The 26,691-nt window shown below is 42.8% G+C and overlaps 1 protein-coding gene across 1 annotated transcript in view; it reads left to right on the top strand.

The window, feature by feature from the left end:
• Window positions 1-26,691, top strand: part of USP31 (ubiquitin specific peptidase 31) — a gene marked incomplete at its 5' end in the record, with an annotated part of 58,336 nt that overhangs the window by 12,684 nt on the left and 18,961 nt on the right. The window contains 8 exons of the mRNA XM_081133815.1: window positions 11,010-11,147; window positions 12,349-12,437; window positions 12,528-12,620; window positions 13,211-13,346; window positions 15,405-15,549; window positions 22,359-22,536; window positions 24,825-24,936; window positions 25,524-25,618. Of these exons, the coding sequence (XP_080989941.1) occupies window positions 11,010-11,147; window positions 12,349-12,437; window positions 12,528-12,620; window positions 13,211-13,346; window positions 15,405-15,549; window positions 22,359-22,536; window positions 24,825-24,936; window positions 25,524-25,618 (986 nt within the window). The remainder of the gene's footprint in view (window positions 1-11,009; window positions 11,148-12,348; window positions 12,438-12,527; window positions 12,621-13,210; window positions 13,347-15,404; window positions 15,550-22,358; window positions 22,537-24,824; window positions 24,937-25,523; window positions 25,619-26,691) is intronic.

The raw sequence follows: 26,691 nt of genomic DNA on the forward strand, positions 1-26,691 counted from the left end.
GGCAGTGTTAGGCTGTTGTAACTGCTGCCCACCCCTTCCTGGTGATACTACCGATTCTGTATCAGGCCTCAGGCTGTCAGCATCTGACGATGGCTCTGGGAGGAGGGTGTGGGCAGCCAGTGTCCAGGACAACTCCTTTCCTTTGGAAAATTTGTGAACCCATGAACTTGGAATTGAGTCAGAATCCTGGAGTGCTGAAGTCTTGAGTTGGTTATTGAGTCTTGGTTACCTTGTTTCCCCCTCCCCCCCCCCAACTTTTAGAAACTTTATTTTCCGTCAACCTTATTTCCATTGTTAAGAGTTTGTGGAAGAACAGCTTAGGACCGACCACTCAGTGGTTGTGCCTACCCATTCGGTGGCCTGGGCAGTGGGGGCTGCAGACCAGTCTTCAGTAGGAGACTGCTGAATGGGCACAGAAGGCACCCGCACGCCTTCAGACCGGTCTGCGACCTCAGGCTGAGCAGCAGGGAACTCAGGAGCTGGAGCAGTGCATTCACCCTAAAATTTCTCCTTGGTATCTTGTTTTCCTTTTCATTGCCATATAACATCACCCTCACAGATCCTGGTGTTTAGTAACCATTGGTTCCTTTACACCTGAGTGATGGTAACATTTTAGCAGGAAAGCCAAAAGAGCCAGCCCACCCACCAATCCCCCCACCCAGCCTGTAAGAGCAAGCCTGGGCCACAGGAAGGAGGGATGCCGGTAGGAAGAGCTGGAGGATCCTGCAAAAGGCCACTGTAATTGCATGTGGAAGAGAAATGTGTTCCAGCTCAAAGTTTTCTCTGGGTCTGGCCTTGCCACTCTGTTCAGTAGCTCACCTTTGGTACATGTTTGCTCTCGGTTTTGACCCCTGGAATTGTAGACTGCTTGTGAAGGAGTAGTATTTAAGTCTCCAATATTACAGTGCTAGATGACTCCCTGGGGACTTCTCAGTATGGTATATTCTGTGCCATAGTGATGTCATTGTGTGATCTTTTTGAGTAACAGTAATAACCCAGTAATCTGGCCTTTTGGGGGACTCTAAGTTGCTTCCCAGATAATTATTTATTTGAACATCAGATCTTTAAAATTTGAACTTCTTTCGGATTGATGGCTTATTAGCATATTTATACACTCACTTTCCCAGGAGAGGATCCTGGACACACTTTACTGTTTCCTTGGTGATGTAGATGGTCACGAGCATCATTGAATATGCTCTTGGTCTGTAAATATGGTGGTTTCTTTGGGGCTAGTGGGGCTGTTTAGGACTTGATGAACAGTTCCGGATTGCTATATAGTTGAATTCTCATTTCTAGTCTTTATAATGCTTCCTCTCGCTCCCTGCCCTGTTCCTTCATGGTCCTTCCTTAGTTTTTTTTTTTGCTTTATCCTGGGAGCTTATACCTTTTAAATGAAGCATGGACACAATGCACACTTCGTCAGCATAAACTTGATGAATTACCCTAAAGTGATAATCGTCAACCCGCTCAAGAAATGGGACATCCCAGCCTCCAGAAGCTGCTCCCTCTTTTTCTCCTCCCCCAAAAGGTAACCACTCTTCTGGCTGCTAACACCATTGATTCATTTTGCCTGTTCTTGAATTTATTATGAATAAAATAATATATATCCTTTTAAAACCCAGCTTTATTGTATAATTTACATACCACATACTGCACCCATGTACAGTGCACAGTCCAGTGGTTTTGGTGTATTCAGACTTGTTCGGCCATAAGTTTTAGAGCATTTTTATTAGCCCCAAAAGAAACCCCACACCCAGTTGCAGTCACTCCCCATTCCTCCCAGCCCTCCCGGCCCTAGGCGTCCTCTACTCCACTCTGTCTCTCTAGATCGGCCTATTTGACATTTCATATCCATGTAATCATGCAGCATGTGGCCTTTTTGCATCTGGCCTCTTCTACTTAGTATGATGTTTTCAGGGTTCATCATGTTGTAGCATGAGTCATACTTCATTCCTTTTTGTGGCTGAAAAATATTCCATTATATGAAGATACCACAGTTCGTTTATCCATTCACATGTTGATGAACACTGGGCTTGCTTCCTCATTTTTGGCTGTTCTGAATAATGCCGCTGTATGAACGTTCATGCACAGATTTTTGTGTGGCCATATGTTGTCATTCCTCTTGGGTGTATTTGCCTGGAAGTGGAATTGCTGGGTCATATGGTAACTCAGTGTTTAACTTAGAGCAACCACCCAACCATTTTCTGCAGTGGCTGCGTCATTTTACATCCCACTGGCTGTGTATGAGGGTTTCCGGTGTCTCCACATCCACTTGTTTTTGTCTATCTTTTATTGTAGCCACCCTAGTGGGTGTGAAGTGGTATCTCATTGTGGCTTTGATTTGCATTAAGTATATGTACTTTTGTGTGTGGTTTCTTTTGCTAAAATTCATTATAAGACAACATATATTTTGATAAGAATAATATCTAAATTATTGTAGAAAACTTGGAAAATATGTAAAAGTTGAAAGAGGAAAGTTGTAAATGTATAGAAGTTGTTTGGCATATTTCTTGCCTTTTTTTCCCTTTTCTGTGTGTTTCCACATAATTGGGACCAAACTCTATGTACAGTTTTACATTTTGTGCTTTCATTTCATTTGATGTCATGAGAAATTTTTGTCAGAAGATCTTTTCAGATCATTGTATGGTGGCATGGTAACCTATTTGGATGGTTTCTGATCGCATGAACATACTTTTTATATAAATCTTTTTTTATGAGCAGAAAATGGTTATTATTCATGACATATGAGTTATTAAAATCAGTAAAACTACAATTACTTTTGGCTATATTTTAGGATATATAGAAGGGAAATTCCTGGGTCAGTGGTTATCTGTTTTGAAGGTTCCTCAGTCTAACACTCTCCCAACTAAGCTATTTCGACCAGGCCCCATTTTGAAGGTTTTTAAGTCATATTGTTACTGTATTTTACAGAAGGATTGTGGCATGAGCAGTGCAAGAATGTTTACTGTACCATCTGTTGCAGAATAGACATCTTTAAGTCGACAAGTGGAAAATCGCATTTTATTGTTTTAAATTGCATTTCCTTGTTGATAGTGAGGTAGGATAGCTTTATCTCTTCTTTAAAGTGGAAGTACACCTATACGATGGTAATCCTCTGTAATTCAGGGAATTACCCTATTTTGATTACACAGAATTCTCTTTGTTTGCTGTCTGTGTATGCATACACTTCCAGTTAGCCTTCACGCTCTACAGGCAGATTACCAAGGCCTCACCAGCTAGGATTGGTCAAGACTGGGACAGGCCAGACCAGGCCGAGGCTGGGAAGGTTCTAAATTATACTTTGCTAGGCAAAGCTTAGAGCCGCAGCGAGTGGGAGGCTTGCACCTGTTTTATGCGATCTGATTCTTGTGAGGGTTGGGAGGACCTGCAGAGGCCAGGATTGATTTGGAGACCCATCATGTATGGCTTAGGAGTCAGCCTGGCTCACTCAGGTGTGACAGGCCTGGGCCCTGAAGGCATCGCCAGCCAGCTAAACTTTACTGGGAGTACTCTGGGTTTATGGCACTGTGAACTCACAATTTGTATATGCTTTAAAGCAAGATCATTTCCAGAATATTTTGGATCCCTTTATAAAATTGGCTGTTTGGTCAAAAACATTTAGAGTTGTTTATCATCAAATACCAACATATTCAGAATCTGGAGGATACATACTTTGTCTCCTTGCATGCGTGCCCGTGTTCACACGCACGTACACATGCACGCACACACTGATTATAGAAGAAATACTGAATGTTTGGCCTTGGGATAGTTCAAGGTCTGACCTCACGGCTCCTCCACTCCTTGTCTTCCCCACCCTGTTCCACCTCCAAGGATGTGTAGTCACTCATTCAAGAACATAGATTGATGGGACCATGTGCTGAGTTTCTAAGCCAAGCCCATGTTTCCTGCTTCTTCCCTCCTTTTGATCAGGAGGCTGACTCTCATGTGTTTTGTTCTTTTCCTAGGCCTGAGCTTTCACCTACTACCTGGCAAGCCACGGTGGTCTAAGAAAGCCCCTGATGGATGGATGTCTAAAGACATAAGCTCTTCTTTTTCCCTCTTTCTTTCCCGTATTTTTCTTTGATGCTGATTGTTGTTGCCTTTTCCCTCCAGTGATAAGATCCAGAGCTTGTTTTTGGCTTTGGGTTTAGGATTAATACAGGCTCCTGAGGTCTGTCTAGCAGAGAAGAAAGAAATTCTCAGTGGAGTGCAGCCTACTTCACCTGGATTTGGAGCCAAAGCCTCAGCTAGAAATAAGCTATATTTCTTTATGCCAGCCCCATCTGTGCATAAGATTGGTGTTCCCTGGCCAAAATCTCAGGCTGTGTTCTCATCAGATCATTCTTAAGTACCACCTAGTTATTCTTATCAACAAGTTCATTTTAGAAAATGTCAAAAATACAGAAACATGTAAAGAAGAAAGATAAACCACCTGCAACCTGCTGCTCTGAGATGACAGTTAATGCTGTGGTGTACATTTAGGGGATAAAGGACAGAAAGGCCTGTAAGAGTTTGAAATCATGTTCATATGTAGATTCATGTCGTCTTCCTACTTCATTGTATTAGCTGCTGATTTTCCCATGTTTCTAAGTTAACTTTCACGCATCTGTAACATTCCGTAGTAGGGATATATAATAACTTATTAGATACTTAGATGATGTTTCTAGTTGGTTGTTTTTTTTTACTTTTAACTGTTGAAGATTATTATACTTACTGTATGACGACCTTTTAGTTACATCAGGACTGGGTGTTTGCTTTTTAGATTGTGTTTATTGTTAGACAAAAAACCCCCTCCCCCCAAAAAACACTATTTTACTATATTGGGGAGAATCTTACATTGTGTTGGAAAATAATAAGGAGCCCCAAAAGAAGACACTCTTGTGGCAGGGCAGACTTCACCCCCACCAGCAGAGCCCTGACTCCGCTTGCCCTTGGCTGATGAGAGGCCAGCGGAGTTCTCCAAAGCCAGGTCCTTGTCTCTCTCATTTGTTCTCTGTTGCAACCGCAGCCGGGACACTCAGGCAGGACTGTGATCTGCACAAGCTGCAACTTGATCTTCTTACATAGTCTGAATTCCTCCTTACTCCTCAGATAACATCTCAGTAAGATAAACTGCATTTTTGTTTCTGGGCCATATTTCAGTCGTGGGGAGGGAAAAAATGCAAATTACAACAAAACAAACACTGATTAACAAGGATTTATTTAAAAGCAAATAAATTCTCAGAAGCCTCAGGCTTGGTGCAACTGTAGTTTAGTCTCCTACACCTTTTATGTCTGCCTCAAGAATTGACATTCAGAATGAAGAACCTTGAGTCCTGTGTGATCCCTAGTTGTATTATAAGGGAAGGGAATCATTTGTGGAAGAGGGATTATTGAGAAAATGGCTTGAAGGCTGTTCCAGTAAGACGAGGTTGAGGAATAATGGTAACTTTGGACAAGTTACTTCACTTCTCTGAGCCCATATTTTTTCATCTGTAAATAGAAATAACAGTGATACTTATAGCACAGGAAATTTTTGAGGGATTGATTTTATAGGAAATAATACCTATAAACATTTAGTGTAATGCCTGATACATTATAAGCACTCAAATATTAACTGTTATTGTTACTCTTTGTGTCAAGTATTGTATTTGCTGGGGAGGGCATGATGGGAATAATACTGAATAAAATATTCCTGATCACTGTCTAGTAGTGGAGGCAGATATGAGATTATATTTCCTGATGATATGAATAAATACATTGTAATAAGTGACGATAATCCAGTGAGGACCAGAGAGCCTCCCATAAGTTTTGGTGCTTTTAGAAGCAAAACTTTAGAGCTTTTCCAGTGTAACTATGTTCTTTCTCCATCTTAGCTTCACATTATAATTAGAATTGTTAAAAAAAAGAATCACACTTGATAGAAGATTAGTGATGATCATATCCCACCATAGACCTGGCTCTGCTGCCAGGACATGGTTTTATTTTTTAAAATTTCCCAAGTGATTCTAACGTGTAGCCAAAGGTCAGGATACAGAGCCTTAGATATTTTTCCCTTTGCTTTCTCTTTGGATTTTCCAGGATTATATAGTATGTTAGGGTAATTCCTTTCTTTATCCTTGACTTTTGAACGTTATATGACAGCAGCCGAATAGAGTTTTAGAATTTATGAAATGCTTTTATGATATCTTTGAAGCCCCACAATAATCTTTTTAGAAAAATATCACCATTTTGCAGAAAAGATTGCCAAGGCTCAGAGAAAATACAAAGTAAAAGGTGGAAAGAAGACGACTCAGGTGTTCAGAATCCATCTCCGTTTCTGTTGCATTTCTAGTGGAAGCTTCGACCGCGGTTACATACTTGGCGGCCTTCTCTCGTCGTTGTTTTCTGCCTGTGTAGCTCTATGTTCATTGTTCATCTCGCTGAACTTGTCCTATTTTCCTTTTGATATTTCACCCTTTTATCCCGGCTCTAACGTTCTTGACCATACTTCTACCCTTACTTATAATTTCTTGAAATGCAGTAATCCTTTCTCAACCCTTTTATGACAGCGTTTTCTTTAGACAAGATATATGTCTCTTCCTAGCCTATATTCCAAGCAATGAGTTTCTCTGCCACCAAGTCTTTGTGGTACATACGCGTTTGTTTAATGTCCAAAGTTAGCGTTACAGCGGTGAGGATAGCCCTTGCTCTCCACGTCTGTATAGTTGCTGAGTTTGGCTCATGAGAACTTGGATACAGGGACACTTGGATTTGAGCTCCCTGTGCTAGGCCCTTGTGTCTGTGAGGGCCAAGGGGCTCTGTAGCAGAAACAACTCATTTTCCCTGTGGTTGCTTGACTCCCACTCTTCTTTCTCCTGCAACACACACTAGGGATGGTTACTAGATTATCCTATGCCTTGTTTTGCCTGGCACTAAAGGAAAGTCCCTTGGGTATCTGTAGCAGAAGATGTCACCATTGTGAAGAGCAGAAAGAGGAGACTGTGTTTGTGTTTATTCAGTGCGGTCTCCTGTGAACTTTCCTTCAGTTTGTGATATAGTGATTTAGGGCGAGGTTGGCCCAGAGCAGTTTTTGTCCCAGTTGCAGAGGGTTGTGGAAGTCCCCGTGGCCTGTTTAAGCGTGCCCCGAAAAAATCTTGCTGAGCGGCTTTAGCACAGTGCCTGGAACACGGTGATTGGTGGGTAAGTGTGGATGAGTTGAAGTGATAGTGACAGGAAGCATAAGTCAAGTTGAATGCAAGCCTGATAAAGAACTTAGTATTGTCTCCACCCTGAAATTTGATGGACACTGACCATACCATTTTGCTTTAACACATAATGAAGCATTTGATTTCAGCTAATTTGTTTCTTAGGATGCAGATGCTGAGGACTTCCCCCCTGCTCTCCCATTGGAAGTAGATGAGAGGGTCCTGAACACCAGCTTGTCATGCTTCTGGCAGTTTGTGTACCCAGCTGTGTGCTGTGTTTCTATCCTTGCTGTAGCCAATACTTCCTCTTGGCAGCTGTCTCTGCTTCCTCAACAAACAAACAAACAAACAAACAAAACAAACTTCCCCACCTTCCTGTCTGTAACTTCTCTGAACCCACTGCATATCCTTACCTCCTCTCCTGTCTCTCCCCCCTCCTTTTTAAGGCAGTTCCTCTGCCTGTCCCGAATCCCTCCTGCTCCCCTTACTGAAGAATCACCTTTCTTGCCTGGCCTGTGCTGCTCATTTGGTTGGTGCGTCCTTCCGCACACCAGAAGGTGGCAGGTTTGATTCCTGGGCAGGGCACATACCCAGGTTGTGGGTTTGATCCCTGGTCAGGGCATGTGCAGGAGGCAGCCAGTCGATGTTTCTCACATTGATGTTTCTCTCCTTCCCCCTCCCCCCCTAAAATAAAAAAGAAAAGGAAAAGAAAGAATCGCCTTTCTTTAGGTGTCTCTACTCCGCCAGCTCCTGCCCTCGCCATGTGAGCCCCTCGCTGCGTGTCAGCTGGTCCCCCCAGTGGTCGTAGCATTCTGTCTCCGTCCTTTGATAACTAAGTACTTGGATATGAAGAGTGGTCTTGCAGCCACGTAGCCACCTGACCTTCCTTCTCTCACCCTCCCTGATCTGCTTCCCTGAAGAGGCAGGGACAATCACCCTAACATGCCATCCCCAGGGCCTGTCTCAGTGCCTGTGTGGACTCTCCTGCGGTGGTTCACGTTGTGGCTTCCATCTCCATGGCGGTTTCTCCTCACTCTGCTTGTGTGGTGCGTGCTCTCCTGGTGCTGCTTCTTATCTTCTTGGGCTTTTCTGTGACGTGTCCCTTCTGTGCTAGCATTCTTCAGGATCCTGCCTGGCTGGGTATTTCCTCTGTGCTCTGGGGATAGGGTTATCTGCGCTGATTTAACTTTCCAGCTCAGATGTCTCTCCTGAGCACCACACTTAGCCTCACTTGGGATCCTGTAGGCACCTCAGACTCAACATGTCCAGTGCTCTGCAGTCTCCTTCTGTTCCTGACGTCATTATCTGCCTACGTCAGATGCTGAAAACCGTGGTGCGTCCCTCAAGATGGTGCCACCAGTCGCCTGTTTCTCTCCCTTCCTGAGCCGGCCCCAGCGTCAGCAGTGCTGCTAGCGCTGTGTGTTTTCCTTGGTCGATTTTCTTTACTAGGAGATCTCTTTCTTTGGTAGCCCACACCCTCTCCCACTGTCTACGCCAGTGGCTCTGGGTTATTACTGTTTCTACCCTCATCTGAGGATATTTTTCCATTGCTTTTCAGAGCGAGTGGGAGGGAGAGGGAAGGAGGGGAGGGAGAGACATCAGTGTGAGAGACACATCAGCTGGTTGCCTCCCTCACGCACCCCCAACCGTGCCCGGGACCAAGCCTGCAGCCGAGGTGCGTGCCCTAAATTTGAATCTTTGTAAATCATCTTTATGTTTCATTCATATCTAATTGACCATCAAGTTGTGATGCTTCTTTTTCATAATTGAATTAAAAACCTGTCCCCTTTTCATCTCTCTTGTCGTTATCTTAATTGGAAAGGTACAATGGACAGCTCTTGTTTCTTTGGCTTACTTTATCATTCTTCATCTTTGAACACTACGATCACTTTCTACATAACTCTCTTCTCTTGACTCTTGGGACTCCATTTTTTTTGCCATATCTTTGATGACCTTTTCTTGGTCCCCTTTGAGGGCCCTTGAATATAGCTGTCCTCTGGGATCTGTCCTTTGATTCCACCTCATGGTTATGTCTGGGTGATTTCAGACGTTCTCATGGTTTCAGTTACCACCCATCTGTTGACTCACAAATCTTATCCTTAGCACAGGCTCTTCCATGGAGCCCAGATCTGTATTTTTCATTTGTTGTCAAGATACTTCTGCTAGGAGGTCTGCAGAGCTTCAGAATGCAGTGGATTCGAAAGGGCACTCATCCCCCTTTTCCCAGGCTACTCCCTCTGTTGAAGGTGCCACCAGTTGCCCATCGTCCAGATAGGACACCTGGGTGACACCAACGCCTCCTTCCTCAGCTCACGAGTTCTGTTGATTTCCCTGCCTCCCTTCCTAAATCCCTCAGGTTTGCCCTCGCATTTCTGCCCTCGCTGCCTTAGCTTAGACCCTCCTTATCTCTTCCCTCCTCATTTTGTTTGTCTCCGAACTGCTCTTGCTTTGTGCAGTTATCCTACTTCAAGTCCAGTAATCATAGTTAAAATGTCAGTGCTTATTTATACCGCGTTTATGTGCGAAGTGTTTTGCATGCGTTCTCACTTAACCACGCTAAATCATTACTGTCCCTTTCACTTTGAGGAGAGGTAGCCAGGACCTCACACAGAATAAGGGCTAGGGCAGAGATTTGAACTTAGGCTGCATGCTCTTGAGCCCAGGATCTTAATTCAGTTCACTGGCAACCTTTCACTGGCTACCGCTCTTCCATACTTGTCTTTCAGAGCAAGTCACTGTCATAGCCTGTTCTCCAGGTGGGGCGTTCAGGTCCAACTCCTGGAGGAGCATTAGTGACATAAATTATTTGGAATTCTTTTATAAGGAAGATTTGTCTCTTCCTCCCATTTATTTACTCAATCACTTATATGGTGTAGACTTGTTTATTTTATACTTTGGTTTATAATCCAATACTATGTTACTTATGTAACCAATTCTTTTTTCTTATTGAGGTATAATTGAGATAAAACATTTTGTTAGCTTCATGTGTACAAAGTAATGATGTGGTATTTGTAACAATTCCCATTTTTAAGATATTCAAGTTATCACCTGTTTTTTGCTATTAAAAAGCCTGATGAATGAATATCCTCTTATATGTTTTGGCTGTTTTGATGGTTTCCTTTAGCTATATTCCTAAAAGTGGGATTCCTGGGTAGGCACATTTAAGTCTTTGGTGCGTGCTCCTGGGGGTGGTTTTTTGTTTTTTTAAATACATCTTTATTGACTTCAGAGAGAGGAAAGGAGATGGAGAGACAGAGACAGAAACACCAATGATGAGAGAGTCATTGATTGGCTGCCTCCTGCACTCCCCGAACTGGGGATCGAGCCTGCAACCCCGGCATGTGCCCTGACTGGGAATCGAACCCCGATCTCCTGGATCCTGGGTCAATGCTCAACCGCTGAGCCATGCCCGGCCGGGCGAGGGTGGGTTTTACATTGAGCACCTGTTTTTTTTTCTTAGCACCTGTTTTTATTTTTATTTATTTATTATTTAAAATATTTTTATTCATTTCAGAGAGAGAGGAAGGGAGAGGGAGAGAGACGCATCAATGATGAGAGGGAATCATTGATCGCCTGCCTCCTGCACGCCCCCTGCTGGGGATCGAGTCCACAACCCAGGCATGTGCCCTGACCGGGAATCTAACGGGGATCTCCTGGATCATAGGTGGATGCTCAACCAATGAGCCATGCTGGCCAGGTTTAGCACCAGTTTTTATGTTGCTCTTTCTGGGAAGTCTTCTAATACCCTTGAGAGATTACATCCACCCCTGTTTGGGATTATGAAACAGTTTATCATAAAGCCAGGATTCACAACTATTCATGCTGATTTATGTACCTATCTAGAGTATTGTGTCAAAGAATGCGCTGCAATACCGGGGAAATTCCCAGCATGATGCTCAGGAGTTTCTTTTGTGGCTTTTGGACCGAGTTCACGAGGACCTCAATCATGCTGTGAAGCAGAACGGCCAACCTCCTGTGAAGGTGAGGGTGCCCCGCCCAGCAGGCTGGGAACAGGGAGCCCAGGCCCATTCTCCCAAACCCCTGAGGAGCTGTTGCAGTTTGCACTTAGTTAATATAGTGACATTGAGTAAACTTTGGGTGAGTACAAAATTCATGGATACTTAGAGGATTTCTCCGTTCTTACTCCTGTGTTGACAGTGTGAGATGCCAGAGGTGCTGTCTCCCAGGAGGTTACAGTCTAATGAGAGGGGACACATTTGCCTGTATGACTAGCTTTAGACTAAAATTAAGCGGTTCCATCTCACTAAACTGTTATTAAAGCAAACATTTGCTTTCTAGTCCAGTGAGACCCATTGTCTGTAGATCACTGGAACAGACACACAGTCAAGCAGGAAATGTATGGATGTCTCTATTGTTAGGAGTGTAGGAACTGACCCCCCAGAATATTCGTAACTGAGGAGTTATTTATCCTTAATTTTTATGCATGTAGCTTTACTATGATGGGTAAAATAATTTTCTTAATGGAAATAATTAAGATAAAGAGTTGCCTTTCTCTTGCAACTTTTAAAGTTTTTGATAATTCTCAGTACCTCAAATTTTAAATTTCTAGTTTTGGTTAAGTTGTTATTTCAATTTAAGGTCCTTTTGTGCCTGAACTCTGTACTGTCATATGACTGACTCTGTGCTTGTGGCTGACTCTCTCCCACTAAGTTGAGATGAACTCAAAGTCAGGCACTTTGTACTCTAAAGCCCTCTACAGTGCTCTCTGTACGTAGTAGCAGGTACTCAGTAACTAACTGGTAGGTGGAGGGACATGGAAGTTTAAGTGAAATATGAAGTAGAGTGATTAGGCACCAAAATTAGCAGCTAATAGGTGCTAGGGAATTTAGGCATGGGAGGAACCAGTGGTTGGCATCATTTCCTGGAAGAGGCTCGCACGGGACTTCGAGAGTTGGAGGGGGATTGGAGTGTCCCGGGGAGGAACTGCCTGGATGGGGTGGAGAGACCGGGATGTGTGGGATAGCCTGTGAGGAGATGAGTTCTGTGACCCACGTCCTGGCTGCTATGTTCTGGTTCCTTTAGCAGATACCTTTTAATTAAACATCTGAACCTGATGCATAGCTTGTAAAAGTCAAGGACATTTGTGACACTTTCAGGGTCATCTTCAGTCAATAATTGGTACTTTTTTCTAGTCTGTAAAATTGTACTTTCTTCTTTTAAGCCACCATCAGAGACTGATATGATGCCTGAGGGACCATCTTTTCCTGTCTGTAGCACTTTTGTACAAGAACTTTTTCAAGCCCAGTACAGGTATGAGCCAATTAAATTTCCCTTTATGTTGTTTGCTTATGTAATTGTAGGTGATCTTATTATGGGTGTCTTACATTTTTGTTTTTGAAGATCTTCTTTGACATGTCCTCATTGTCAGAAGCAGAGCAACACTTTTGACCCTTTCCTCTGCATTTCTTTGCCAATTCCTCTACCCCACACAAGGTAAGAGCAGATTTAGTAAAATTAAGGTGGTACATTCCTTTGTGTTCCTTTTTCTCTGTAGACTCTTAATAGGTCTTCTTACTTTATTTAGACAAGTAATGGGGTTAGTGATAAGTTGAATACAGGCATTGTTAAAACCTTACAGAAATTTACACATGTCTGTCTGAGCTTGCGAGGTGCGTGGGACAGGTATACCTGTTCAGTTGGTCATCTGTCCACAGCCTGGGGGAGGGGAAAGGCTGCTGAGTGCCTTCTAGATTCTCTAGAGGCCTCATATTGCACTTTTAGTTAATTGCTTTATTTGAACCTTTTCTCAGAATTTCCAGGAGTTACACTGTTTTAAGGAAAATACAAAGCACAGAACCAAGTATTGATATGTTACATTTTTGTTTTTTGAAGCTTACCTTTTCCAGAGATGTTCTGATGATTGTTTGATAGTTTTACTTAGGCCCAAGTGAGTTTTTCTGTTTGGCTTCTAAATAGAGGTGTGGGTTAGCTTCAGTTTTACATTGATTTCCAGTCAGGTTTGTCTTGCTTCTATACTTTAGTTGAAATAAGCAGCTAATAAGATCTGACTTTGATCTGTACAGGCCTCTCTATGTCACTGTAGTGTATCAAGGAAAGTGTTCTCACTGCATGAGGATTGGCGTGGCTGTGCCTCTGTCTGGGACTGTCGCCAGACTTCGGGAAGCAGTGTCTGTGGAAACAAAGATCCCCACTGATCAGGTAGTATGACTGTGAACGCTGATTATACAAGGAGCCACACAAGGGTGGCTTTCTGTTCTCCTGGAATTTTTTAACAGTGCTCTGCCAAGTGTAGTTAGATAGAAGTGTCAGACCAGTTGCTTAACCCCCTTAAGTCATCCTTATTGAGGTTTATGTGGGAAGAGCGTCCCCGAGGTATTTGAAGTCAGAGGCTTAGAGAACCTGAGCAGTGGTCCTTGAAAACCCCTTCGCATCATGGTGATTAGAACGGGCATCTGGCTAGTTCTGCACCTAGATGCTCAGTTCTTTTGTTCTCTGGTTGAAGCTGGACCAGTCTCTTACCTTGTTTAGATAAGAGAAAGGAAGTTGTGTGCCCAGCTCCCTTTCTTTTTTGGGTAAATATTTGGTATTTAAATTGGCCCCAAATTAGCCTGTTTGTGACTTGACATATTTTTGCATACATTCTTTACCCAGTTCGCCATTATGATTTTATTTGGAAAAAGGTTCCTCCTCAGGAGTTACTAAGGAAAGATGATTCAGTGACCGAGTAGCTTCTCCCCAGATCGCTTCTGGAAGCTGCCATACTTGCATAGTAAAGGTGTTATGTACTCGGGCTGCAGACGGCCTCATTTGGGAGGTTACTGTGGTAAAACAAATGCCACTAGTGGTGTTGCCCTCAGAAGCAGATGTCGCACCTTTCCATAGCCCCAGGACTGGCACGTCCATGAAGTGTCCGCATTTGTCCATACTCTTGAGAGCTCATTGATGCGTCTTTGTCCTTTCAGGGTGAGGGGAGAGACGGAGGGAGGTGTAGGTGTGTGCCCAGGGCAAATCGGTTTTCTCCTTAAAGCTCTCCGACTGTCTGGCTCTTTTTGCATGCAGTTTGAATGAGTGATATAATTACAAGTTTGTTTTGACCTGAACCTGCTAGAGAGAGTGAATTATGTTTGCATGTTCACCTGCAGAAAAACAGTGTGGTCATTAAAATCATTAGACAGAAAATGTGTCAGGACTATTTTCCTTGGACTTTTGTGGACTATGCCACCAACTCCTTTCGCCTCATAGACCTGTATTATGTTTGTGTTAGTAAAGGGAACCTTAGGGGTCCAGTCCAAACCCCTCATTTGAAGGAGCCCAGAGAAACCATGTGACTTGTTCCAAGTCACAGGGCTGGTTGGTGGCAGGCCGGGACTGGAACCTCCTCAGCCCATCCCAGCGCTCTTTCACTAGACAATGCTGCTGAGCATGTAACCAAGTCTCTAAATGTCTCCATTGTTTTTACCCATCTTTTTTTTCTTTTACTGTGTAATACTCAACCATTTCAGAAACAAAACCTAGAAAGTATCTCATATTAAGTATCTTATTAGAACTAGGGGTTACTAACTTTAATATTATGCTGTAGATTCATTCCTGTTTTTTCCTGTGCATATACTACATTTATTATTTTATAAAAATGAACTCACATTGTTCTTTACCTCGCTTCTTATTTATTTAGGAGATTTTTTCCATGTTAGTGCAAATATTTGTAGCTCGTTCTTTGTAATAGCTTTATAATTCCAGTAGGGCTCTACTATATTTAACTAGTTCCTATTGTTGGACATTTGAGTTGATTTCAGTTTTTCCTAATACAAATATTGATGGTTATTTGAGATTTTTTAACCTGGAAAGAAAATTTAATGATGTAGGAGTTAGTCTTGGAGTCAGATGTGGACTCTGACCTTGCCATGAGAGCGAATAGTTGAATAGCCTCAGGCACGTCACTCTCCCTTCTCTTCAGTTTCTTCCCCTGTGAAACAAGGGGATACACTCTGATCTCCTGGGTCTCTTCTCCACCAGAGCTCAGAGGAGCTCTGGATTTAGTGCCATAACATTCTGAGAACAGAGTATACTGCTCTTCAGTTACAGAGAATGTTGTGCTTCCAAGATTCCCTTATTAAAGGCAAATAGTACGGGCCCTGTGACATGGCAGAGACCTCACAGGTTAGGTCCTGGTGGTCTGGGGAAGCTCATGGAGAATTAGGAGACCCATTCATGTTGGCTTCCTGCTTATCTAGCTATTGACATTTTCCCCATTTTTAGATTGTATTAACAGAAATGTACTATGATGGGTTCCACCGTTCCTTTTGTGACACAGACGACCTGGAAACAGTCCACGAAAGCGACTGCATTTTTGCCTTTGAGACTCCAGAAATATTCAGGCCTGAAGGAATTCTCAGTCAGAGAGGTAAATGAGTATCTCTTTCCATAATGCCACATAATAGGTTTGTGGGTCAACCACTGTCTGCCCTGTTAGATGTCTGTTATATGATGGCATAATTTTTTAAATTGTGGTAAAATACGCATAACACATTTTTTTATAATGGTATAAATTTTTGGTAACATATTTTCCTGGAAGAGGGCAGTTCTTAATGCTTTAGGCAAGGATATTTCCTTAATTCCTAACATTTCTCCCTTAAGTGACTTCTTTGGCATCTTATGACAACACTCAATTTATTTATTCAGTGCTATAAAAATTTTTTTCCTATTTTGCTTACCAGTTCTGATGCTCAGTTTCCAAATTCTAAAATCTTTAATGTAGAAACATTTTCTTGATACTTGTTTTAAGAAATCTGACACAAACATGTCGCATGCTTTTAACTTTCTCTATTTGCTGAGAATTTATTTCCCCATCTTCTATCTCATTAGCTTCCCCTTTGTCTCCTCAAGAACCCCTGTCCCCCCACCACCCATCCCTCCTGCCCCAGTCCTAAGCAATCACTTTCTATCTCTATACATTTCCCTCGTCTAGACATGGAGTTATATAGCATGTGGCCTTTTGTGACTTAGAGTTATGTTTCAAGGCTCATCCATGTTGCAGTGTGTATCAGCCCTTCAGTCCTTCTTTCCTCTTTTATGGCTGAATGTTATTCCATTTTATGTATATACCACATTTTGTCCATTTATCCGTTGATAGACATTTGGGTTGTTTCTACCTTTTGGCCATTATGAAGTAGTGCTGCTGTGACCATTCATGTATAAATGTTTTAATAACCTGTTTTCATTTCTTTTGGAGTATATACCTAGGAGTGGAAATGGAGGTCGTATGGTAATTCTCACAGCAGCTGCATTATTTTTATTTATACCAATAATATATGAGGGTTACAGTTTCTCCCTGTTCTTGCCAACATTTTTGTTTCCTGTTTTTTGATTATGACTATCCTAGTGGGTGTGAGGCGGTATCTCATTGCGGTTTTTATTTGCATTTTCCGAATGATATATGATACTGATCATCTTTTCATGTGGTTGTTGGCCATTTATCTATCTTCTTTAGAGAAATGTCTATTCAAGTCCTTTCTCTATTTTAAATTGGGTTATCTTTTCGTTGTTGAGTTTTAAGAGTTCTTTATATATGTTGAATACAACACCCTTATCAGATATATGATTGCAGGTATTTTCTCCCATTCTGTGGGCTTTTTACTTTTTTTATAGTGTCTTTTCTTTTTTTAAAAAAAAATTATTTTAAATTTACAGTTGCTGTACAATGTTATATTAGTTTCAGGTGTACGATGCCGTGATTAGACATTATGTAACTCATGAAGTGATCACCTCAAGAAATCTAGTACCCATCTGACACCATATATAGTTCTTACAATATTGTTGACTGTATTCCTGTGCTGTACTTTATATCCCCATGACTATTTCGTAACTACCAACTATATCTGTAAATCTCTTCATCTTTTTCACCCATCCCCTCGCCCCAACACCTCTCTCATCTACCAACCATCAAAATGTTCTCCATATTTATGAGTCTTTTCCTGTTCTGCATGTTTGTTTGTTTTTGTTTTTTAAATTCCATATATAAGTGAAATTATCTGGCATTTTCTCTGTCTGACTTATTTCACTTACCATAGTATCCTCTAGGTCCATTCATGTTGTTGCAGATGGCAAGGTTTCATTCTTTTTTTATGGCTGAATTACATTCCATGTGTACTGCCTCTTTTTTTTTTTTTGTCCTCACCCGAGGATATTTTTTTCCGTTGATTTTTAGAGAGTGGAAGGGAGGTGGGGAGAGAGCGAAAGAAACATCGATGTGAGAGAGACACATCGATTGGTTGCTTCCTGCACGCACCCCAACCAGGGCTGGGGATTGAACCTGCAACCCATGTATGTGCCCGTGACTGGGAATCAAACCCATGACCCTTTGGTGTGTGGGCTGGTGCTCTAATCAGCCACACAGGCCAGGACTGTACCACCTCTTTATCCATTCGTCTACTTGCTTATGGACACTTAGGTTGCTGCCATATCTTGGCTATTGTAAATAATTCTGCAGTGAACATAGGGATGCATATTTCTTTTTGCCTTAGTCTTTTGGATTTCTTCAGATAAATACTCAGAAGTGGAATTGTTAGGTCCTTCTTTGTCTCTTGTTATAGCCTTTGTTTTAAAGTCTGTTTTGTCTGGTATAAGTATTGCTACCCCAGCTCTTTTGTTTGTTTTTTACCATTTTCAATTCGTGTGTTTTTTGATCTGAAATGTCCCTTTTAGACAGCATATGTAAGGATCTTGTTTTGTTAACCATTCAGTCAATGTATGTCTTTTGATTGGAGCACTTAATCCATTTGCATTTAAAGTAATTATTGATAGACATGTATTTATTGCCATTTTATTATTCATATATTTGATCTTTCTTCTTCCTCTAAAGAAGACTTTGCAACGTTTTATGTAGTACTGGTCTGGGCATGGTGAACTCCGTTAGCTTTTCTTGTCTGGGAAGCTCTGTATCTGACCTTCGATTCTAAATGACAGCTTTGCTGGGTAGAGTAATCTTGGCTGATAGCCCTTGCTTTTCATCACTTTGAATATTTCTTGTCACTCCCTTCTAGCCTGCAAAATTTCTATTGAGAAATCAGCTCTGTGTTATGGGCACTCCGTTGTAGGTAACTAACTGCTTTTCTCTTGTTGCTTTTAAGATTCTCTCTTTGTCTTTAACCTTTGGCATTTTAATTATGATGTGTCTTGGTGTGGGCCTCTTTGGGTTCCTCTTGTTTGGAGGACTCTTGTGCTTCCTGAACTTGTAAGTCTATTTCCTTCACCAGGTTAGGGAAGTTTTTTGTCATTCTTTTTTGAAATAGGTTTTCAATTTCTTGCTCCCTCTCTTCTTCTTTCAGCATCCCCACGATGGCCGTACACTTGAAGTCCCAGAGGCTTCTTACACTATTATCGTTTTTTTGGATTCTTTTTTTTTTTTTTTTTGCTGTTTTGATTGTTTTTTGCTTCCTTAATCTTCCAAATCGCTGATTTGATTCTTTGCTTCATTTACTCTGCCGTTGATTCCATGCAACTTATTTTTCATTTCACTTAGTGTAGCCTTCATTTCTGACAGTTTTTTTTTTTTATGGTTTCCATGTCCTTTTTTATGCTTTTGAAGTTCTCACTAAGTTCATTGAACATCCTTATAACCATTGCTTTGAACTCAGTATCTGGTAGTTTGCTTACCACCGTTTCATTTAGCTTTTTTCCTGGAGAGTTCTCCTCTTTTTTCATTTGGGACCTGTTTCTTTGTCTCCTCATTTTGGTTGCTTCCCTGTGTTTGTTTCTGTGTATTAGGTAGAGCTGCTACATGTCCTGGACTTAGTAGAGTCGCCTTATGTAGGAGGCCTTCTGTAGGGCCCAGTGGTACAGCCTCCCCAGTCACCTGAGCTGGTTGTGTCAGGTGCTTCCTCTGTTTTGGCTGTGTGCACCCTCCTGTAGTAGTTGAGTCTTGATTGCTGTTGGCACATCTCTGGAAGGGATTGATCCCCAGGTCTATCAGCTGTCAGGACTGGCTCAGACTACAGCAGAGGAGCTGCTGTGCAGGGGCCAACCCCATGGAGCAGGACTTGCTTCAGTGGGGCTTTGGTGCCAGCTGAGTCTGCTGCTTGAGTGGGTTGCTCATGAAGGTTGGTCGGGTTGCAATCCAGCATGGTCTGAAGCTGACCACTGGGTGCATTGTCTCTGGGGCTTCCTGGGAGGTGTAAGGTGAGCCACAACCTGTGCCCTGTCCGGGGCCACCCTATATGAGCTACAGAGTGATCTGCAGGTGGCTGCTACTTGTACTGGGCTTGGAGGTGCTCAGGAAAGGCCAAGCTATGAACCAAGGCCAACTGCTGTGAATGCCAGGCCAGGGGTCGCTTAGTGAGAGGTATGGGGCATTCTGAGGCCAGATGCTGCTTGTTTGAGAGATTTTAGGAAAGTCTGACCATGAGCCAAGAGAGGCCGTTTGTATGGAAAAGCCACTGAAAGCGGCTCCGGTGGGCCCTAAAGTTGGGTAGTGTGGGGTTTCAGGGAATCACCAGGTTGGCGTGAACAGTGTTAGTCAAGTTGATGAAGACTCAAATATGGTGCTCAGTGGCCTCTGCCAGCCCTTCTTTCTTGGAGAAAGCTGCCCCTCCAGCTCTTGCCCCGATGTCACACACTTCAGTACCTTCCCATTGTCCCTGGTGCTTTTCGAGCTGCTGTCCCAACTCTGAAGCTCAGAGTGAATGAGTCTGATTACATCTGTGCAGGGGCCCTTTAATAGGAATGCCTGGGACTCCAGCAGCCCTCCTTTTCACTTAGCCACACTCTCGTTTCTACAGCCTGAAGTTATGGGAACTTCTCTTCCCAGCACTGAAACCCTGGCTGACCCCTTGCTCCTTAGAGATCTGCAGCCAGGATATACCTCCTGGTTTTTAACCACTACATGTGGGCTTAAGACCAGCCTGTTCTGTGTCTCAGGCCCTCCTACCAGTCTCATTGTGGATTCTTTTTTACATCCTTACTTGTAGGACTTCTGTTCAGCTAGATTTCAGGTGTTCTGAATGGATAGTATCTTTTGATGCATAAAAGTCCTTAATTTTGGTGAAGTCTGATTTATTTTGTTGTTGCTTGTGCTTTTGTTGTCCCATTGCCAAATTCAAGTCCATGAAGATTTACTAAGTCCTTGTGTTTGCTTCTAGCATTTTTATAGTTTTAGCTCTTACATTTATGTCTTTGATCCATTTTGAGTTAATATTTGTGTATGGTGTGAGGTAGGGGCCCAGTTACTTCCTTTTGCATGTAAATATCCAGTTATCTCAGCACCGTTTGTTGAAGAGACTATTCTTTCCTCCTTGGATGGTCTTGGTGCCCTTGTCAAAAGTCCTTATTTTAGAACCTTTTTTCTTTTACTTCCTACTTCTAGAGGTCTCTGGTGCCTCTAGTTTTTGACCCTTTTGGTAACTGTATGTACTGAGTTGGTCTTTTCCCCACTCTTAGCTTTGGATTCAGTTTTCTCTGGTCTACTCCTGTTAACATCATTTTCTAAGACAGTCTGTTATTTCAGTTTTCATTATTATTTGACCCAGGAGTGCTCTTGTTTGTTTTCCAGTTGTTATGTTCTCATGTATGCATTTGTGTATTTAAATTGCTTTCTAATTTTAATTGCATCACAGTAAAAATACCCAAATCACGTTGTCCAGAAGTGTTTCCTCATTTCCCCAATTCCTTCCGGCAGACTCATTCCTGCCCTTCCATGCTTCAGCTGTAGCTTCTGCTAATCTCGGACTAGAATGTTGTGTGAAGATTATCTGTTTTCTCCTGTGTCTGTCCCACCATACTGTGAATTCTCTGCAGTTGGGACTACATTTCGTCTCACCTTTCTGTACCCAGCAGTTGAATATAGTTCCTAATACACAGCAAGAGCCCAATTAGTGTTTGTTCAACTGAAAATTACCCCAGTCCCCATTCACACCCCAACTACTCAGGGTTAACACTAAGTTTCTATTTGTAAGTGAATTGTAGTGAGGCCCAAGGCTCTCATATTCTAGCCAGAGAGTGCCTTTATTGGAAGAATATACCACTTTGTGAGTATGTGTTAGCCTTTGTTGTAAAGGCCTTATACTATTTGGTTCAGTGTGTATGAGGCTACTACTTTCCCCAGTTTACAAATGAGGGAGGAGATAGGTGAGGGGTCACACAGCTGGTGGTAACTGGGCCTGCACTTTGAATGCGGAGCTGACCTCTCTGCAGTTGATGGGTATCCCCTCATCTCACTAGGAATCCTGATCACTTTTAGCAGAACAGGTTTTCCCAGCTTGCTTCTGCTGAGGGCCTGGGAAATGAGGCCATTCGTTGTCTCAGACTTCTGTTATTTTTATTTTCTCATACCAAAGTTTAAAATGGTTAGGAACTGAAATCTGCTCTTTTGTGATTTCTTCATGGTGTTCTACCTTGAAAAGTTTTCTTTCCTCTAATAGCTTGATGAAAATTCAGTGTTTCCTTATTTCTAGTTTCTGTGTTCTTTATTGTAAAATGTTAATTTATCTAGAATTTATTTTGGTGTTAACTATGTATTCATCATTTTTAATCCTTACCTGAGGATTTTTTTTATTTTTAAAGAAAGGAAGGGGGGGGTAGGGGGGGAGAGAGAGAGAGAACCATCTATGTGAGAGGGAAAGAGACATCAATATGAGAGAGAGAGAGAGAGAGAGAGAGAGAGAGAGAGAAACATTGATGTGAGAGAGCAATCGATTGGTTGCCTCTTGTACATGTCCCAACCAGGGATTGAACGCACAGCCTTTTGGTGTACAGACGATGCTCCAGTTAGCTGAGCCACCCAGCCAGGAAAAATGTAGTTTCTTATAAGCCTAGCTCTTAAATCAGGGAGAAGAAATGGCAATGGCATACTGAAGATGGTTTCACTTGTATTAACCTTTATTTTTATTTTTTAAAAAGTTTATCTGGTTGCTGATTGTTTGGCCACACTTTACATTTGTCCTGGTGAATCATCTCTGTAGACTTGCCCTTCTCACACTGGACCTATTGGTTTAATTTTTAATTTCTGACAGGTAAGGCCAGTTTAAGTAATGATGCTGAAGAAATTATCTGATTGGCTCCATGAGTCATCCAAAAGTAGATCATTTGTTCCTTCCTTCAGTTGCAGTTTAAATTGTATAATGACAACTTCTTAATTTCTCTATTGGGTAAATTACTTTGTAATGAATGAATGAAAGAATTTTAAGGAGATGAAATAAGTTGTTTCTTATTTTATTTCAGGAATACATTTGAACAATAATCTGAACCACTTAACATTTGGCCTGGACCATCCTAGACTGTCTTCTGCACACACAGCAGCAAAGCAGGGGAAAGTGGAGCTGCCTGCGACGAGAGCAGGGAGCGACAAGATTGTCCTGCTCGTGTGCAACCGTGCCTGCACGGGGCAACAGGGAAAGAGGTGCAACCAGCTTCTTGTCTAGCAACTGCGGAGGCTTGAAAAGTCTAATGTTTTCAGAAGAGGGATTAAAACATCCTTACTTTTAGTAGTTAATTTTCCATTCTGATATTTAGAAAGAATATGTGTATAAGTTGACCTGATTTGAGGCATTGGTGGGAGAAGATAAAATTAAGATGATAGAATCTGAGTGAGAAAGGCTCTTCAAGCTCATGTCATTTTTAAAGGCTCCTGTCATGTGTCCATTTCCAGCTGAAGCTCCTCCAGCGGCTCCAGACCTATACATCTACACCTAGCCACTTTCTTAACAGCTTTTTTAAAAAAAAATTCTTAACAAACATACTTGGATGGTATGTACACCACAATCTTAGGTTCCAGACTGACTCCGTTCTCTCTCCCTGCACACCTGGCCCTCCAGTGTTTCTGTCTCTGCAGTTGTTCCACTATTCATTCAGCCACATAAGCCAGAAAGCTGGGAGTTGGAATCTCTCAGGTCTTTTTCCCTCTGTAAGAACCTGTGGGAGTTTCAGACTGTCTTTTAAAGTAGCCTTATCACAGTAGTGATGTCACCTGAGTCATAACAAGCAGGATGTGAACCTGTTTAGGGAGGAAGGGACTTGGTGTTTCTAATATTTGTCAGAGTAGCGTTTATATTAGCCTTTTAAAATGCTGCTTTGAAATAGGTTCCTTTTTAAAAGATGGTAAGTAGCGTAAATGCAAAATGTGTTGATTTGTATATTTATGATGCTCATTAACAAGCACTGCAGTGTTCACAGTGTGTTGGGCACTGTTCTAAACACTGGGCTACAGCAGCAGACACACAGGATCTGCTTCCTATGGAGCTAGCACCCTCATTAGGAGTGGCTATGAATGAGTAGCACATTTCCCTTCAGTTCTTTCCACTTCAAGATTTTAAAACTGGCTGGGATGATAGTGTGCTGGGGTTAGGGGCACTGCAGACAGCGTTAGAGAGGGAGGTCAGGAGGTCAGGGAGGGCTTTCTCCAGGAGGTGGCACCTGAGCCTAGTGAGGGAAGTGGTGAGCTGTGTGAGCCTCTGGGGAACAGGCTCTCATGAAGAGGGGACTTTGAGTACAAATACACTGAGCCTAGAAGGAGCGTGGAATATTTAAGGGACAAAAGGGAAGGGATGCTAGTCTCTTAGAAGACATTGTCATGAAAAATGTGGCCAGATGGTTTACATGTGCTTGTAACTTCACATCACCGTTGTTTTAGGTGAACAGTGAACAGTGAACAGCTAGGTTCACTGTTGAGTGCCTCTGTGAGTGAAGTTTTCTTTAGGTGCTGGCTTTCTTGGTGATGTCAGCGCCTCTGCTTTGGCCTGAGTCAGGGTTTATCTGGGTCCTCACTCATTCACTCAGCATCTGCCATTTTCTAGGCATTGCGGTTGGGCTAGTGAGATAACTAAGTCACAGTTCTTTCCACCAGATAATCTCACAGTGCGTTGGAGGCAGAGGAACAGTCAGGCAAGGCAGTGTTAGTGCTGTGGTGCAGAGAGCACGGAGCACACCGGCAGGGTGCTTCCTGTAGCAGGATCTCTCTCCTGGGTCTGGACATGGGAGAGTAGGACCTGGCCCAGAAGCCCGGCAATGCTTTCCAGGCTGAAGGAACTGGCTGAACAAAGACCTGGGTGTGTGAGTTGGACACATTCAGGGCACACAACAAGTAGGTCTGAATAGCTGGAGCTTGGGGCGAGGGAGGCCAGGCCAGTGGTTCTTCACCTTGGCTGCAGCCTTGTTTAAAGCTCCCTGGGTGATGTCAGTCTGCAGCCTCAGCTGAGAACCATGGCACTGCCTTTGATTCTCCAACACCTGACAGCCCAGCACTGGCAGGGGCCACATGGCTTCTCCCTGGGGCTAGGCCCTGACTTTCAGAGTCACTTGCTTGCCAGTGCCTCCCTTGTTGTCAGACTATCAGGGCCTGGCTGCCTGCCTGCTGGACCTTCCAGTCTTGTCTGGTCCTCTGGCAATAACCCCATGCTGTCCACTCCCACCTTCTTTCCTCCTCATGTCCATTGATCCTGTCCTCTTGCTACCTAATATCCTAGCATCATGCTCCCCCAGAAGCCATTTTGGTGCATGAGCTATTACATTTCTTTTAGAAATCTCAGCTTCTCTTCTGACTTTTTCATCCACTTACGAGAGTTACTATTAAATTTCCTGTTTGTTTTATTTTGAGAACAATCCCAAAACCAATTATATAGCGATTCCATTTAAGAAGGTCATGAGTAAGGAATTGCTGTAACTCAAGGTGATTGAAATGTTATATGTTAGGTTTGGACTGCCCTTTGTGCTACACTTGGAGAAGACAATAGCCTGGGACCTGCTGCAGAAGGAAATCTTGGAGAAGATGAAATACTTCCTGAGGCCCACAGTTTGCATTCAGGTGTGTGTGCTCTGGTACTCTGGCCCAGCATGCATGCGTACCAGTGAAGAAACAGCGTTTCAGGGAAGTAGGAGTGCAGGCCTCTGCCTTAGGGAACACACACCGAGCTGGAGTGTTGGGAAGCCCTGGTGCAGAGCTGTTCAGTAGAACTGGCTATAGCCAGATTTCCGAGACTGAGGGCTTAGCCTCATTCTATGTAGTGATCTGGGTACTGCAAGGTTTCCCTTTCTAAGATTTGTCTAATAATGTTTAGCACATGATTGCCTTGGAGAGACTTTGTGGAACATCTCTCTGTATATTTTCAAAAGTAGGATTTCGGTGTTAAGGTAGCCACTGGAAATTTACGTTGTTAACGTTCCACTAAAGCCACATATTTCCTGTCTTGTATTACACATATTTGATGTGTAAATTGCATTTGGTAAATCATATTTAAAGTGTATTAGAGCGACTCGACAACCTAACAACATTATGGAGGAGCATTTTGCAAAACAGTTTGCTTCCCCTCTAACCTGGTTTGGAAACAGCACTGTGAAGCAGATGCCCTTGCGGAGAAATCCAGCCTAATTCTCCTTCACCGTGTGATGCAGGTGTGTCCGTTCAGTCTGCGTGTGGTCAGTGTGGTGGGAATTACATACTTGCTGCCCCAGGAAGAGCAGCCGCTGTGCCACCCAACAGTAGAAAGGTAAAAACATCACCTTCTAGACCTTCACGTGTGCTCATGTGTGATTTCTAGTGATGGCTGGCATGGTTTCCACACAGTGTGGCACGTTCTTTAGGCTCATTTAGAAATTAAGTACTTACTTTACTTTTGATTCACATTAGGATATGACATGTTTTAGGACCCTTTTTGAAATCAGAAAAGCCTGGAGTACTCATGTTAAGAAGGCAAATTACCATATATCCAGGACTGCAGATACGTGACACTTTCATATTCAACAAGATTGATGTTTCCCAAAGTAGAATTCTAGTCATACCACTTCTCTCCTTGAAATCCTTGCATGGTAGCCTGTATTTTAAAAGACAAAGTGCAGCCCGGCTGGGCATGGCTCAGCCTTTGAACGTCGACCTAGGATCCAGGCGATCGGGGTTCGATTCCCGGTCAGGGCACATGCCTGGGTTGTGGGCTCGATCAATGACTCTCTCATCATTGATGTTTCTATCTCTCTCTCTCTCCCTCTCCTTTCCTCTCTCTGAAATCAATATAGATATATTAAAAAAAAAAAAAAGACAAAGTGCAGGTTCCACAGTACATGACACCTTTCCATTTGAACCCTGACTACTTCCCTCCTCCTGTCAGGCCTTGCTTGCTCTTTTCCCACCATCCTAAACCTTCAGCAGTGGCGGAGTACTGAGTGTTGGATACACAGTAGTTTCATGTGTTGACAATATCTTTCCTCTGAGCCTTTTCTCACACTGTCCATCCTTTCCCCCTGTTCAAATTATTCACTGCACTGTGTTTCCCCTGTGCTTTCCACACACGTCTAATATTACAATACTTCACTGTATTGAAATAAGAGATCTATGCATATATGTGCACTGTTCATACATGATACATAAATATAAAAACTCACATTACTGTTTTTTTTGTTGTTGTTAATCCTCACCTGAGGATATTTTTTCCATTGATTTTTCAGAGACTGGAGGGAGAGAGGGAAGGAGAGAGAGAGAGAGAGAGAGAGAGAAACATTGATGTAAGTGAGACGCATCGGTTGGTTGCCTCTCGCACACGCCCCTATGGGGGCTGGGGATCGAGCC

Source organism: Miniopterus schreibersii (assembly GCF_964146895.1).
Source record: "Miniopterus schreibersii genome assembly, chromosome: 3".
In the NCBI taxonomy this organism is placed as follows: domain Eukaryota; kingdom Metazoa; phylum Chordata; class Mammalia; order Chiroptera; family Miniopteridae; genus Miniopterus; species Miniopterus schreibersii.